The 16,271-nt window shown below is 49.4% G+C and overlaps 1 protein-coding gene across 7 annotated transcripts in view; it reads right to left on the reverse strand.

The window, feature by feature from the left end:
- The window catches only part of KIAA0513 (KIAA0513 ortholog), a 68,674-nt gene that overhangs the window by 28,779 nt on the left and 23,624 nt on the right, over nt 1–16,271 (reverse strand). For 6 of the 7 annotated variants that reach the window (XM_032793764.2, XM_075073637.1, XM_032793763.2 and 3 more), the window contains exon 2: nt 3,262–3,794. In XM_032793764.2, the coding sequence (XP_032649655.1) occupies nt 3,262–3,614 (353 nt within the window). In that variant the 5' untranslated portion in view covers nt 3,615–3,794. Of the gene's footprint in view, nt 1–3,261; nt 3,795–5,817; nt 5,846–16,271 lie in introns of those variants that run through there. The other variant, XM_032793765.2, reaches the window with a different exon arrangement.

A 16,271-nucleotide genomic window follows, 5' to 3' on the forward strand; every position in this document is an offset into this window, starting at 1 on the left:
ATGCAGCTCCAGGCTAATTAGGTAGCAGCTGTGTCTGCCTCCCCAATTAGGGCCAGATTATCTCCAGCCCACTTTAATTTGTTCACCTAACGAGGAGCAGGTGTGACCAAGGGCTGACTCTGCAACCCTTTGCCCAACACCTGGTCACAAGGACTCAAACCTTCCCTAGCTCCCATCACTCTTAAATTTTGTCTACGCTACAGAAGTGAGCTGGGTGTGCCAGACACAGCCTCAAGCTTTGGCTAAACAGGCAAGGGGGTCAATGTCCCTTGTCACTAGACGGCTCCTAGGGCACAGTTACGGCACTGCTTGCTGCAATGGGCTTGAGCCCCTCAACATCAGCAAGACAATCACATTCAACCCAGCCCAAATTGGAGCTTATATTCCCCAGGCATATGCACTCCCAGGAGCTCCTGGGTTTTGGGGAAATGAAAGAAGATTCCACCACAGCTATACTAAAAATTCTGGTCAGTTTCCATTTGAAACACAGAGAGAGAGAGAGACAGACAGACAGACAGACAGACAGACAGAGACACAGACACACACACACCATTCTCAGCTTGGATCTAGGATGTCTCTGCAAGGAGAGACAAGGAGAGTGAGGTCATGTCTTCTTTTGACCAACTTCTGTTGGTGAAAGACACAAGCTTCTGAGCTCCACACAGCTCTTCTTTACGTCTGGGAAAGGTAGTCCTGGCATCACAGTTAAGATAAGGTGGAACAGATTGGTTAGGATAAGCAGTTCACACATTGTCAGAGACCGTTCAAAGTGCAGCAGCTCTGTAGTCACAGGACTAAAAAAAGGGGGCCTGGCGGCGGGGGAAAGTGGATTACAGATTGTTGTAATAAGCCATAAAACCAGTGTCTTTTTAGGACCATGATTTTTAGGGTCCAGCAAAGCAGGTTTCCTTTGAGGACAAGGACTGAGAGGTCAGACATGGAGTGATCGCTTTCTGGAAAGTGCTCACCCACAGGTGATAGAGTGTTTTTGTCTTATTTTTTGTTGTTGTGAGAGGTCATGCAAGTGTGTAATGATTGTTGTTGGGGCATTTAGTCCACTGGATGAGATCCCCTGCACGTGACAGGCATGCGCAGGACCCAGGGATCTCAAAAGGTGTTTTGTGGGAGGGCATGTGCTCCGTGTCTGACCTCACTGTCCTCGTCCCCAAAGGAAACCTGCATAACATCTTCAAAGGATAAGCCTGGGAGCTTAAGTAACTTTGCTAGAACCTAAAATTGGAAAACAGGTAGAAAGTTTTCCCTGTTTGGATAGTTCAGCTCTGGAATGGGCTTACAAGGGAGGTTGCGGAATCCGTCATTGGAGGTTTTTAAGAACAGGTTGGACAAACCCCTATCAGTGATGGTCTAGATCCTGCTTCAGGGCAGGGGGCTGGATGAGGCCTCTCAAAATCCCTTCCAGCCCCACGTTTCTATGATGAGAGTCTGGCTGGTATCTCCTGCACCCGAGTGCCTGACGAAAGCTCTAATCCCAACTAACTCAGATCAATCCAGGACATTTGGCTCTTGCAACAAGAACTTGACAATGTTTTGCCAGTTGAAGTGCTCCAAACACTGCTTATAATGCTGACCAGTATTGTCCTCCTGCCACCTTGAGTCTGTCTGTTGCATCCATCTGCTGTCTCTTGTCTTAAGCTACGTTGGGATGCTTTATGGCCATGCTGACAGGTGGCCCTGTTCCCTGTCCCTGCTTCTTGCTGCTCTTCTCTTCTCAAGACGAAGGGAGGAGCCACCGATTTCCAGTGCAGAAATTCTACAGCAACAACTGAATCACCCCGAGCAAAACTATCAGCTCTGCCTATTGCTTCCCACCAGATGATCTGCTCAATCCCACTGGAGCACTGAACTGCAATATTTCACAGACCGAAACAAGTAAGCCTTGCTGTCGGGATCAAAGGGCCCGAGGCATCCATCGCTGACAAACAGCAAGCAGACCCCCGTGTGCATTGGATCCCCTGACATTAAGATAAGTGAGGAGGTCTGCATCAAAGCCTGGGCAACGCAGAGATGTGTAGCAGGGCGAGAATGAAGCGGGGGACACAGTCCCTCCGCCTCAGACACAGCTCCATTGTGACTAGATGCGGAAAGCTCTCCCTGCTCCTCTCTGCCAACCCCCCTCACTCCTGGATCCTACACTAGGCTAAGCAGAGTGATCGAATCTGGCAGCCGGGCCTGGGCAGGCAATCAGAAGGGGACGTGCCATTCCAAGCATCGCAGTCCGAGGAAAAGCCGCACGCAGGGGACATGCTTGATGCCTCAGCAGCTCCAGCGTATGGCAAGATATGATGTCAAAAGCCATTTCCCTGCAGCCACCCAAATCCAGGTACTTAGCACAGCTCCACTGGGCAAGAGCTTTCCTCTGCTAGACGGCTCTGTGCTACAGTGGCAGGTATAGGGGCGGCCTAGACAGCAGTTATACCAGACAGGTCAATTCCTCCCCTCCTTTCCCGGGTACACGCAACAGAGCCACATGCAAATAGGGCTGGAGCGGGACCACATGCACAGGCAGTGCCCGAATTCGGACATGCTCCTAGAGCTGATGCCCCATACTGCTCCCCCGCTGTCATCCGCCAAACTCATTCATTATCTGGCTTCATGACCCATTCTCTGCTTTGTACGGGAGGAATGGAGCACTAGGAAGCATGCGTGAGGGCATGCACCCCTAGGCTACGCAGCACAGAAAGAGGCCAGCCGCCGAGCCCCTGAGCAGCCCAGCACTTAAGGGCAAGGAGGGGAAACAATAACTCCGGTTAATTTCAGTCCTACTGGAATGAGGAGGGGAACTTGCAGAACCTGAGCTCCCTCTGTGTGGCTACCACCCTTTCCATGGGAGGCTCTCCAGGCACTTTACAAGCATGGGTGAATTTAGCCTCAACCTCTCATCCCCACTCATGAGATAAGGAAATACCCCATTTTACAGAATGACAAAACTGAGGTACAGAGAAGAAAAGGGACTTGCCCAAGGTCACAGAGCCAGTCAGTGGCAGAAGCAAGAGTTTATCCTGGCCTCTTCAATCCCAGTCTCTAGTTCCTCTAACACTGTGTGGAGGGGAAAATCTACATTTGCCAAATGCAGAAGGGGGGAAGAATTTAAGCTTAGAAAAAGGGCGAACAGAGAAAAGTCATGCCAGTGGAAGTTACTCAGCAGCGTGCTCTGGAGGAGGGGGCAGCTTCATTATTCCCCACTCTTTCCCAGCAAGCACCTCTGCACAGAGCAAACCCCACTGTGCCTGGCTCACTCACCCCACACTGAAGATCTTCTCCACATACTGCCTTATGAACTCCCGGTGCTCCACCATCACCTCATCTTTGGCTGACTCTGTGCTCTGGTTGGACGAGAAGGACTCATTGGATGAGGAGCGGCGGTAGTTGTTCCAACTGTGATGGCTGGATGAATCCCCCATGTCGTTCTCACTGTCGGCCGACTCCGTGGTGTCACTCTCCTCTCCTACAGACGCCGGGTCCCCCAGGTCCGCCAGTAACCCATTGCCGCTAGAAGGTTGAGGGGATGAGGGAGGGGACTCAGTGGGGACAGAAGCAGGGGGCTCGGAATCAAAGTCAATGAGATTCCCCACCGGCACGTCGGTGGCCTCCATGGCTCGTAGAGCGAGCGTGCAGGGACAGGTCCCAGGGCAGAAGGCTGCTTTGTTGTGACTTGATTTCCCCCGTCAGTGAGATTTCAAGGCCATCTGCAGCTAAGTGTGTCAAAGATGCTCCTAGGATAAGCTGGCTAGAGATGCCAAGTCCTCCCGAGGCTCCAGGCTATCAGACAGCATCTGAAAGGCAAGACACAATCACCATTGAAAGGACAGCCCAGGGAACTGGCATCATGAGCCACTCGGTGGGGTCACGACAGCCCCAACCAGAGCAGCAGTGGGCCCAGAATCTTCCATCTCTCTTTATCCTCCCAGTGACTGACACTTATTCAGCCAATTCCCAGTCCTTCGCCATCAACAGTGGTTGCTAGCAGGACAGGGAGACAGTGACTAGCTGGTGCTGGCTTTGCAGCATTTATTAATGCCATCTAAACAAACCAATCAACCCACCCATCAGGCTGTTGCAGCTTTTCCCCTAATTCGCCCATTTTGCCTGTTATTTTAATTAGCTCAAGCTCCGCTGGCTTGTTGCTGTACACGGCATCGAATCATAGAAGATGTGGGTTGGAAGAGACCTCAGGAGCTCATCTAGTCCAACCACCCTGCTCAAAGGAGGACCAACACCAACTAAATCATCCCAGCCAGGGCTTTGTCAAGCCAGACCTTAAAAACCTCTAAGGAAGGAGATTCCACCACCTCCCTAGGTAACCCAATCCAGTGCTTCACCACCCTCCAAGTGAAATTTTTTTTCCTAATATCCAACCTAAACCTCCCCCACTGCAACTTGAGACCATTGCTCCTTGTTCTGTCATCTGCCACCACTGAGAACAGCTGAGCTCTATCCTCTCTGGAATCCCCCTTCAAGTAGTTGAAGGCTGCTATCAATCCCTCCTTACCTCTTCTCTTCTACAAACTAAATAACCCCAGTTCCCTCAGCTTCTCTGTGTAAGTCATGTGCCCCAGCCCTCTGATCATTTTCGTTGCCCTCTGCTGGACTCTCTCCAATTTGTCCACATCTTTTCTGTAGTGGGGGGACCAAAACTGACTGCAATACTCCAGGTGTGGCCTCACCAGAGCCTCCACCCCAAGACTATTTACTGGGTCGCAACAGGCCATAAACATTTACAAAGGGGTCCTGAGCACAAAAAGGTTGAGAACCACTGCAGTAAAACATATTACCCTTTCCACCTTGTCTCTCTAATATCTTGGGACCAACAAAGGATAGCTCAGTGGTTTGATCACTGGCCTGCTAAACCCAGGGTTGTGAGTTCAATCCTTGAAAGGGCCATTTAGGGAACTGGGGTAAGAATGTGTGGGGACTGGTCCTGCTTTGAGCAGGGGGTTGGACTAGATGACCTCCTGAGGTCCCTTCCAACCCTGATAATCTAGGATAACAACTACACTGCATAATAGCAAAGTAGGCAGATTTTACTCTCAATTAGCTTTCTCAGAACTGTATTTGGGGCAGGGCGGGGTCTGATCCTGGGAGGTGCTCAGCACCAGTGGCTCCCATTGACTCGGCTGAGAGCCAGGAGAGCTCAGCACCACACAAGATCAGACCTTCTTTTGAAGAGTCCAGGAAACAAGTCACTAACTTTGATTTGCAGTGCAGTTGAGCGAAACGGTGCATGGCACAAGTGCCAGAAGGGAGCCAGGGAAGGACACACTGACCTCTGTGGCGGTACACAGGGATCAGGAAGGAATAACGAGTAACTCACGTCCCAGGGGGCAGCACAGATACACAGTGTTGGGAAAAGGAAAACAAAGTCCTTGACCGGGACACCGGCTTTTACTGGTGAATTCAGGTCAACAACAGAATCTGTGCCTGTTTCACACACACAGGAACAGGGCCTGAATGATCAACTTCACATACAAATTTAGCAACATAAAGTTAATTTTTAGCACTGACTGATATATGCCGGGTTGCCTTTGATCTTCATGGCGTTTTGCAGACATTTAACCAGTTCTCAGCTCCGCAGCAGATATTCTAATCCCTGTTTTCCAGCCAGTAAAACCAAAGTACGGAGGGGTGGCATGACATGCCCGAGCCTGGACAATGAGTCACTGTCAGAGCTGAATTCAGTAGGTGCCCATTCCCAGTCCTGCGTCTGGCCTGCACACCTGTCCGTCTGCCATCGATTTCTGTCACAGGACCTGGGGGGAAGGACAGGCTTCTAATTACCATCCTTGCTGACATACTCACCTGTCCTCTCTTCTTAATTCTTAGACCCAAGGGGTTACAGCTAATTCTGATGGGCAAGGGGTGTGGGGGAGACAGTTCAGGCAGTTCCACTCTCCACCAGCAGGTGTCACTGTGGGGGGAGGGGGGAAGGAATAAGCCTAAACTAAACTACACAAGCTTTACCAGTGAACCAATCGAGACTGAGGTCTTGTCTACACAGCAATGTGGCACTGGTTCAACTTAAATCAGTTTTTAAACCAATTTAGTTAAACTGGTGCAGTCTGGTATAGGCATTCCTGTTTTGGTTTAAGAGTGGCTTATTTCAGTTTAGCTTCACCTGTTTCGAATTGATTTACGCTGAACTGGAAAAAAATCACTTTCAAACCCAAATGAGAGTGCATCTACACAGGGGTTTGAACCCGTTTAACTGAATCAGTGTAAATTCACACCTTAGGTTAAACTGGTGCAACCTTCTTATGTAGACAAGGCCTGAACCTCCTGGAGCATTTGTTTTGGGATATGGGTGCGTGGCACCTCTCTACATTTCTCCCTGAAACTCCTTGTCAATCCAACTCTTGCGGGTGTCTTTCCACTGACTGCAACAGGCATTGGAGCAGACCCTTAAGGAGCAGTAAGGAGTAATGGCCCCATAGAAAGATGACAGGGTGAGGCAAGAATCCTTCCTGATGGCAGAAGTGACGCAGAAGCCTCAGCCCTTCCCCGGAGAGGAGAGCAGAAAGGGCTACATTATGCTTTCCTAGAGATCAATGAATCACACAGCCAGTTTGCCATCACCCCTCGATTGCAGAGATGCAAGGAATCCCCCCTGCAAAATGAGGGAGATGAAGCTTTACTAGGGACTGAGATCTGAAAAGCTCTACATCTCCCCTCTTCAAAGTGCTGGTCTCAGGCTCTCGCTCCCCTCCTAAACAGGGCATGCAATGCACATACGCTCTCTAAAACCCCATCACAGACAGCGGATGCTGAATAAACTAAGCAGACTTTGATCCCAGCAATGCACCGAATGAAGGATTGCCCTGCAGAAAGACCCTCTGCATCAGAGACAAAGCAGCAGCTTAATTCCCAAGGAGCTAGTCTGACCCAAAGGGAGCAACAGACAGCAGCGAATGCGTTCTGACAAGCAAACCAAGTATGAACAGAAAAGCTGCAGCAGCGAGAGAGACAGGCTCTGCAACCCAGATCAACAGGAGCCGGTATGCACCCACCCAATGTGACATACAGCACGTGTAACACCACGTGCAGAGCTAGAAAGGGCAATCACAGAAATCTCTGCAGTCAGGCCCTGAGTCCACCCCCGCCTCCCCAATGCCTGCAAACCCTGAGATAGTAAAAGCATTTATTTTTCAAAATATTGTTATTAATCCTGTGTATTATGGGTAGCATCTAAGGACCAACCAAGAATGGGTCCCCACTGTGCCAGGTGCTGTGCAGACACAAAATAGGAGACAATCCCAATCCCTGCCCCAAACAGTTTACAATTGAAATAGACAAGATAGAAGCAGCTAGGGGACTGGGATATAACACACAAGCAGAGTGAACGTGATGGCAAATGGCATGTTGGTGTCACAATTGCTCTCCTTGGGGTAGGAATTAGTGAACCCAGGAGCACAACTGGAGCACATATCATGCTCTTTCACTGTTTTAACCCTTGCCTTACCACACTGTGCTTTCCCCCACCTGTGTGGACCAGTATTACTTGCTGCATCAATCTCTAATTTAGATTAGTAAATCCAGAGTTGGACTGGGCTGGTTGAACAAGCCGATACTTTACCCAGGGAGATGAGTTTTGTATGCCAGAATCTCAGTTTTCATCATGATTATAATATATATCATATTGAGAGATTTTTCCAATAGTAACTAGAGGATTTAGCCACACAACCCCTGTTAAAATAAATGGTTGTCTGAAAATCTCAACCTAAGTCTGTAGCACGGATCGGTAACGCAATGCTCTTGGATAGGTCACTGGCAATGAGGATCAAACCTTGGATCTCAGGATCTAAACACCAGTTCAGCTACTGCCGGAGCTAAAGAACCAGGCTCTTCAGTTCAAAGGCTGGAGCAGACGTGAACAGCTGGTCCCGCACTGGCCCAGGTATGTCGGCACAGTGGCTGGGAGTCTGCTGCCCAGCCCAGCCAGACATGTGCTAGCTCTGCTTGCTCTGAAAATCGTGGTGTGGCCATGGCAGCGTGGGCAGCAATCCCACCTAACCCTCTGGATACATCCTCGGGCAGCTAGCCCAAACCACCGCGGACATGCTGCTATTTTTTAGCATGCTTGCTTGAGCAGAGCTAGCATGTCTGTCTTCCCGTGCTGTGAAGCACCCTCTCAAGTAAGGCGTAGAGGGACCCTAAGGGGATGAAGGGAGCATGCTGCACTATGGTAGCCTAGGTTACACATGGCTGGCAAGATAACATGCAAGAATGAACCGATACAGCAACGTCTGTCGGAGCCTGCAGCAAGCCTGAAATAAGGGGAGGGGGTATCAGCTCAGAAACCTGATTTCAAATCACACGCACAGTCTCTTAAGGACCATTGCTCCAGCCAGCGGGACCACACTGATGGTGTCTCCCCAGGCACCGTCTACTGAAGGCCCCATCTCTAGCTCAAACCCGTGAGAAACCTAATAGTCGCCATGTAAATGCCAACATGTAACTACGGAAGAGACAAGGTGGGTGAGTAACATCTTTTACTGGACCAACATCAGCTGCTGAAAGATCCCAGACCTGAAGAAGAGCTCTGTGGAGTTTGAACGCTTTCATGGAACTGACTAACATCCTGGGACCAACACAGCTACAACAACATTGCCAACAATATGTAACTATTTCACTGCTTAACAAAGCACGGAAGAAAAGAAAAGGAGGATCATATTATGGGGACATATGATGTCTATTGCAAGCAGCATCTCATGAATGGGTGGAGCTTGGGAGAGTACACCTGCACCGTTCCCCCCCACATCGGACCCCCATGGGCAGGGGATCTACCCTTTTTACTGTCTCTAAAGGTGGGTCTAGCCCATCTAAATAAAACAAATTACAATAGGCAGCTTTAGCATCTGTGATTAGTTTCCAGCCATTGCACAGGGCCAGGTCTGCCTACCTAGTCACCTGGAGTTACACAGGAAAAAACGGCACCATTAAATGTTGTTGCCTCCCGACCGGCAGAGCAATTTTTTTACTGAGCTGCTGTGATTTGTTTTAGCTGATTGTTGGTAGGAGTGTGGAGTGTGGACTCCTGCCTATTGGCTGGGCTTGGGTCCTTCTCTGATCTGCCTTCTGCTGCAGAGGAAAGGGAAAACTGTTTGCTGGTGTCCCATCCCCAGAGTGCGTCAGTCTCCAGGTCCAGGGAGAGATGGCCTTTAGCTGAATCCCTTTTGCTGCTGATTGGCGCCTGGCCCATCCCATTCCTTCACTGGGAAGAACAGGGACTTGCCCCGGGGGGGGGGGAGGGGGGGAGATTTTCACACCTCTTTGCCAGGGAGTAACGTCAAGCTCATTATTGTGATCAATTCCCGGCTCAAAGATGGCTGCCTCTCCCTCTCCGTCATTAACCCAATGCAGCAGACCACCGCCTCGGCCACTTGTCTCATCCCTCGCGGAGAAAGCTTCCAGATGTGAGGTTCTCTTGCGGGGTGCAGGACGTTGGCATCAGCGAGAGCAGTACCAAGGGCAGATGGCGCCATCTCCTGCCCTCCCTTCTTAATAGGCTCTCATCAGCGAAGCCCCCAACTAACTCCAACCACCTCCAGCGCGGACAGACACTCCTGTCCACATTGGTTAGGTTCCTCCAAAAGGCTCCCCACACAGAAGGGGATTCCTCTCTGCCCCCCCACCATGTTGCATTCTCTCCTCCTGCCTGCCCCATTTTACAAACCCAAACACTTCCCTGATCCAATCCCCAGCCCTGCCCTCGACATACCTGGCACGTCTACACTGCAAGGCGGGGGCGTTCTTAACTCGGGTTAACATAGAAGCAGTGCAGACACGGTGGGTTAGCAGCTTGAGCTCAACTCGATAGACTAGCCTGGGGCTGAATTTGAGTTGCTAACCTGAGTTAAAAACCAAGTTGCCACGTCTTCACTGTTATTTTAATCCATGCTAGCTAACCCTAGTGAAGAAACGCACCTCTTTCACAGTGTGGACATAAACCAAAAGGGATGGAGGACTCCAGGGCTAAGTTTTCAATTTGACACCCCGCCCCTGCAGGGAACCATCTGCATACACACTGTAGCTATTCAATCAGGAGCAACGAACAACCACTGGGGAGGAGAGAATTTCTGTTTCTTGGGAGCACAGACCCACCCAAGAAGCTCCAGCCGAAAGCACAAGGGACGAGGTATGGGGGAGAGACTGGCTACCTACCCATTACGAACACCATTCTGTACACAGAGAGCCTTTAGTCCCACCCACGCAGCTTCGCCAGCTGCTCAGCAGCTACACCCAGTAATCTGCTAATTGTATGGCCAGCTGCAATCACCAATAATAAGCACCTTCAGAGTGTGGCTGTTTCAGGGGGCATCAGACAGCAGCTGCAGGAGACACCAAGATGGTCCCCCTTCTACCCCATCCCTCTGCTTTAACAGCCTGCCCCAAACCCAGGACAGCTCCCCACCTGCTTCGCTGAAGGCAGCTACAGCAGGCTCTCATCTGAGCGAGAACAGCGCTGCTTCAACAGGCGGATTTGAAAGTGAAATGAATTATATTAAAGAAATAGAATGAATTAAAGAATGCTGTATGTGCCTTTCAGTAGAAATGAAAAGAATGCTGCGATCCAGGTGTCAGGAAAGCAGACATTAAGGTAGAACAATTGCTCCACTTAAGAGTGACTGGTGAAGTATTAAGCTTAGCTCGATAAGAGTTAGTAAAGAAGTAGGATATGCATGCTGTGCCCCAGGTAAATTTTACAATTTTGCTCTCTTTGTTTAGTTCGCGCCCTTCTATCTGTATAAGTAAGACTGCTTAGGCCTTGCATGGCCACTCACATATTCTGAATGTTATTGGCAGAGCGCTGCGCTAATAAACAGAGTGGTCTGACAAACTGGGAGTCCTGAGTCTAACTTCGACCCAGATTACCATCCAACACACACAAGGTCTCTCCACCAGCCTCAGAGATGCCAAGAGTGAGCCGCGGACTCAGACCTGGCCTTTCTGCATAGCAGTGCAGAGCCCGAGTTCTAGTTGCGCCACCAGCACTTCGTTTACCTTAGGCTATTCCACACAATCCCACACTGTATTTTAACAGCCTCGGAGCATGTAACACATTAACTAGAGACAGGCCAGGATACAAACTCTCCACAGCCCCAAGCTTCGCACCCGAGTTCTGTGACTTGTTAACGTCTCTCCCCATGGAGATGTGCCATATTTTTACATGCTCAGGACACATTATCAAAACGAGCTGTTTCTCCTTGCCCCCCCGCCCTCTCAAGTCACATGCAAACATTCCCACCGAAAAAGACACAGGAGGCAGCCCAGTGTAACACAAAGGACAATCTAAAGGCTGCGATTTGCTTTGCTTTATTGGATTTCTATTCCCCAGAATGGCATGCTAGGAATTAAACTGACACGGCAAACCTGCCACAAATAAAGCCAGGCCTCTTTTCCTCCAACACACACAGTATCTCATACCACAAGTAAGGGCCACCTTCAGTTGAGAGACATCCCACACCCCGCAAAAGGTTGTTTTACTTTGGAGAACGACCTTCCTGTACTGGGAGAAGCAAATTTACCTTAGTCACACGTTAACTCCGCTCGCCTGTCACATATTCCACAGGCTTTCCAGACCTTGCCTGCCAATTTCCAAAGACACCGGGCCAAAAGTTTCAGAAGCAATACTGACTTTGGATGCCCAGCTTGAGATCCCTGAAAGGGGCCTGACATTCAATGAGCAGGAACGCAGCCAAAATTCCTAGATACCCACCAAAAGCAGAGTTCAAGGGTGAGTTCAAGGGTCAGTCCCATCCCACCCCCTTCAAGAGCTGAGGACTGAGAAGACCTACAATCAAATGCAGAACCCAGGTAGAAGTTCTGCAGTAGGATGTTAGCAGCATCAACTGCTCTGGCGAAAGACTGAATTCTGAAAACAAGACTTGGAAACAGTTTTGCAAATGTGTGTCCCCAGAGTAACCATATTCAGCCACTGAGTTAGGATACTCGGCTCTTTTTAAAATAATGCTTTTCATTTCAATCTTTAATTAAATAAAATCTTTTGAGAGCAACAGGATCTCTCCCCCAGTAAAAACAGATGGGCATCTAGCCACTCAATGAAAGCCAATAACTCACTAATTCAATTTAATATGTAGGAAACCTCCATGCAAAGGATCAATAAAAATGCATTGCAGAACGCAGAGCCAAAGATGGAACCAAGTTTTATTCAGTATACCTGCAAGACTGAGACATGGCCTCTTAGAAGGGCAGCTGCTTAATAAGGATGAGGTTAGAAAAGGAAGATCGCGGGTATTTATTTAGGTTTTTAAAACACATCCTACGCACTCTGTTTTGCTCCCATTTAGCTGCACTTCCTGGAACATGACAGTTACACATTAAGAGCACTTTTCAATCTCAGGACAATTATTCACAGACAGCCTGATCAATAGGGTCTTCTGTACCAGCCTGCACTCGGAGTCCTGTCAACCCTGTACGAGGCAGATCAGAAGGGCAAGCAAAGATTCCTAGCACTGAGCAAGTACAGCTTAGGGACGAAAGATAATCAAGGTTTGGGAAGCTGAGCATTAAGAAATAAAGAGCAAAGATCCCTCATTTTGACACTGTTCCGCTTTAAACCACTGAAAAGGTTCATACTACATGGCTGGAAATGCACAGCCAGCAGCCTAGCACGGTCTGTGTGCCATTCATCTCTCTCTCACACACACAGAGAACAACAGGAATCTCCTCTCAAACATCTCCCTGTAACCAACAACTAGGAAGAACACTTTCCTCAGAACTGGGTAATACAAATCTCACCACATTAGACATCATCATCTGCTTCTCAGCAGTATAAAGGTCCAAGGACGGTACCCAGGGCAGTGCCAGGCTTCTGCCTGGGAGAAGACAGGCCAGCAAAGAATCTAATGGGTAATCTAGCACAACACAGTACATTTAATTCAAGTTTTCCTGCAAAGCACTGTAACAGGTTAACAAACGTTCGTCTAGAACAAGGGTGGACAAAATACGGTCCACAGGCCGGATCCTGCCTGTCTAACATTTCTGGCTGGCCCGCCAGGCTCTTTGGGTGCCCCCTCATGATCTCCAGGTCACTAAATGTCCCGCAGCGCAACAGGGCGTTCAGGCAGCCTGCCTGCCTACTGTGGCCCCACGCCACGCCCAGAAATTGCCAGCTGCTGCTGCCATGTCTCAGCGTGCACCTGGGGGGGGAGCGGGGTTTCCCCACACTCTGCCACCGCCCACCTCCATCCTCACAGCTGTGGGGGTGGTGCCTGCGGGCACCAGCAGCGCACAGAGACCCATTGCCCCCCTCCCCTCCAAGGGGTGCACAGATGTGGCAGCAGCAACCGGCTGCAGCCACTTCCAGTAGCAACGTGGGGCCACGGCAGGCAGGCGGCCTGCCTGAGCCCTGCTGCACCACTGGCAGGGAGCAGCATGTGGTAAGTGCCTCCTGGACAGATCCTGCACCTCGCACCCTCTCCTGTACCCCAATCTCCTGCCCCAGGTCAGAACCCCCTCCTGCACTCAGACCTCGCACCCCATCCTGCACCCCTGCCCCAGCCTGGAGTCCCCTCCTGCACCAAACTCCTTCCCAGATCCCACACTCCCTCCATTAATATAATAGAAATGTGCGGCCGGTGACGACTTACCAAAATTTGTGGAGTGGTCCCCCTGCAAAAATTATTGCCCACTCCTGGTCTAGAACATACTTCTACACACCTATGGTCAGATGGTGTTGATGCTATCTCCACTGAATAAGCTATGTTGGAATCTGCTGATTCACTGAGGCAGGTGGCTTGTTCCCCTGTCTGGACATAGAAGTGTGTGGGCTGAGCACTCAAGCCATGAAAGAAGGTTTGAGATGAACACTGTTAAAACTGTGCATTAAGAAAAACAAACTTTTGGAGGAGGGGGTGACTTTCTATTCTAATCGGCTTGCAGTCTCTGCGAGCAGGCTCAGAAAGGGACCTCAGAAAGCCAATAAAGATTTTTAATCGCTCGCTGGGAATCTAACTATACTGTTCTTTAATAAAACGTCATTAAGCAACAAAAGGAGTTTTTCTACATTTCTAGCTGCTCTGAGTTTGAACCTAGATCATGTTTTGAAAAAACAGACCATCCCAAAGACTTGGGAAAGGTCCCTTCCTAGCACTGCTCAGCACTTTCATTGTAGGATCCTGAAGGACTTTACAAACATGAATTAAACCTTAGCATCCACATAAAGAGGGGAAGCACACCAGCTCCACAAATGAAAACAGAGGGAAAGAGAAGTGAAGGAACTTGCTTCTATGAAGCACAGAAAGTCAGTGGCAGAGCCAGGAATCAAAGTCAAGAGTCTCGTCTTCCATTTCCCTGCTCCTAACTTTAGGGTATATTTCCCTCCCTCCCTCCCTGCTCAATAATTCCATGGGCAAATTTAGATCAAATCAGACATGTTCCACAACTTCCAAAATACAGCTGGGAACAGCAAAGCCTGTGGATACAGAGGCACATGGTTCTTTTCAACTGGATTATGATTCCCATTCTGAGTTCAGTAGTGAACTGAAATGGAAATGACTTCCCAATTGATTCATTTACAGGATTATGAACTAGATTCCGGCTGTTTATCACATCTGTTAGGTTCTGCAATTTCAGCGCTGCTTTGTAAACCAAAAAATGACACCGTTCAACTAGCCAAACAAGGTCAGTGGTACACAGAGCTGGCTGTGAACCTGCTTGGGGAGTAAGTGAAGACCCAGGAGTACATCTGCCTCCTCAGAGGAAGAGAAAAGTTGGAATACATATGCTAACCAGCTTCTTCCCACTGAAAACCCAAGAGTGAAATAGCAGCAGCAGAGAAATAGCTGGCTGGAGCCAACTGTAAATTCAGCTGCCTTGGGCCTGGGGGTTTCACCACATAAGAGGATTTTTCTAATCCCAGCTGACACTCAAACAGAGTTTGCTTTATTATTAGAGTACCCTGAAGGGGAAAGAAAATGGGAATCTTTTCCAAGTGCTTTCAAGTTCAGGTTGATGACTTTGCAAATGCAGCAGTGCATGGTGGGCCTGACCTAACCACTGTTCTGAGTGGGCTAATGGAAGTTACATCTTAACCCCTTACTAGATGACTCCCTGGTACTCCAGCCCTGGCGCAATGCTCCAAGGGAATGCCAGACCGCTCAAAAACATTCCAAGGGGAACAATGTATTTTTAAACACACAGATGCCAGCCGTAAGGTAGGGAATTGCCTACTTGCATCAATCAGGCTCAGTCTGATCAGCTGGTGGCCTTTTAAACCAAGTGGGATAAGTTAGCTCAACCTTTACATACCCAGCTAACCACAGATGTAGTCTGCCTGTCTCTACGGGTCATCTCACACAGCACCACATACAGGGTGCCAGTGAAAAGCAAGACACTGGAGCTGTCCAGTGTACTGTTTCTCCGCTGCCTCCCCAATGAGCCCCAGTTCAGGTTCCAGTCCACATATGAATCAGTGACTAGCAACCAGGCCCTCGTATTCTCTAAAGCTGAACACACCTGGGAAGCGAGATCACACCTGCCTCCCCCAACAGAGCTAACGGAGCACACTAGCTGCAAGGCCAGCGGAAAGTGTATGGGAGAGGAGAAGGTGCAGGGCCTTCTTCTGTAGATTCTACTTTTCCCAGCATAGCTACTGGACAGGCAGATGCAGTGCCATCTTCCCCACAGGATAGTGGGCCTCTCTCATCCCCTGGAAGGACCATCGCTAAGGTAAGCGGGTAGTTCAGTCTCCACCACCAGTGACCCCTCTGCCAAGACTGCAAAAGTGGGGCTAATTCCAGTATACTATAAAATTCCCCCCACCACCGATTTCAAAGACAAAAACAGCCGAGACAAAGAACAGCACATGAACCCTGGGACGTGAACCAAATTTCATCCCAATATCTGATACCAGGAATCCGTCCCCATCTAAAAGGGCATCAAGGCTGTTTAATGCAGGTGGTACCATTCCCCTCTCTAACGAGAACTAACATTAAAACCTCTACTGCTCTGAACCACCATGCATTTAAAACTTCTGGCTGCCTCCCATCTGCAGGCAGAAAACAAAATGGCCAGAGGAGAATCTGCTCCCTTTAGAAGCTAGTAAAATCTAGAGGGGATATTGCAATAAAACCACCTGAGAAGAAAAGCTGAGTTACCCTGAAGGCAGGCTTTGGGAGCAGAGAGCGCTTGAAACGAATCCAAGTGCAGACAGACCAGGAAGGGACTCTGATTTCATAGATCTGTAGAGTTTAAAACCAGAAAGCACCAATAAATCATCTAGTCTGACCTCCTCT

Source organism: Chelonoidis abingdonii, chromosome 19 (assembly GCF_003597395.2).
Source record: "Chelonoidis abingdonii isolate Lonesome George chromosome 19, CheloAbing_2.0, whole genome shotgun sequence".
NCBI classification, from domain to species: domain Eukaryota; kingdom Metazoa; phylum Chordata; order Testudines; family Testudinidae; genus Chelonoidis; species Chelonoidis abingdonii.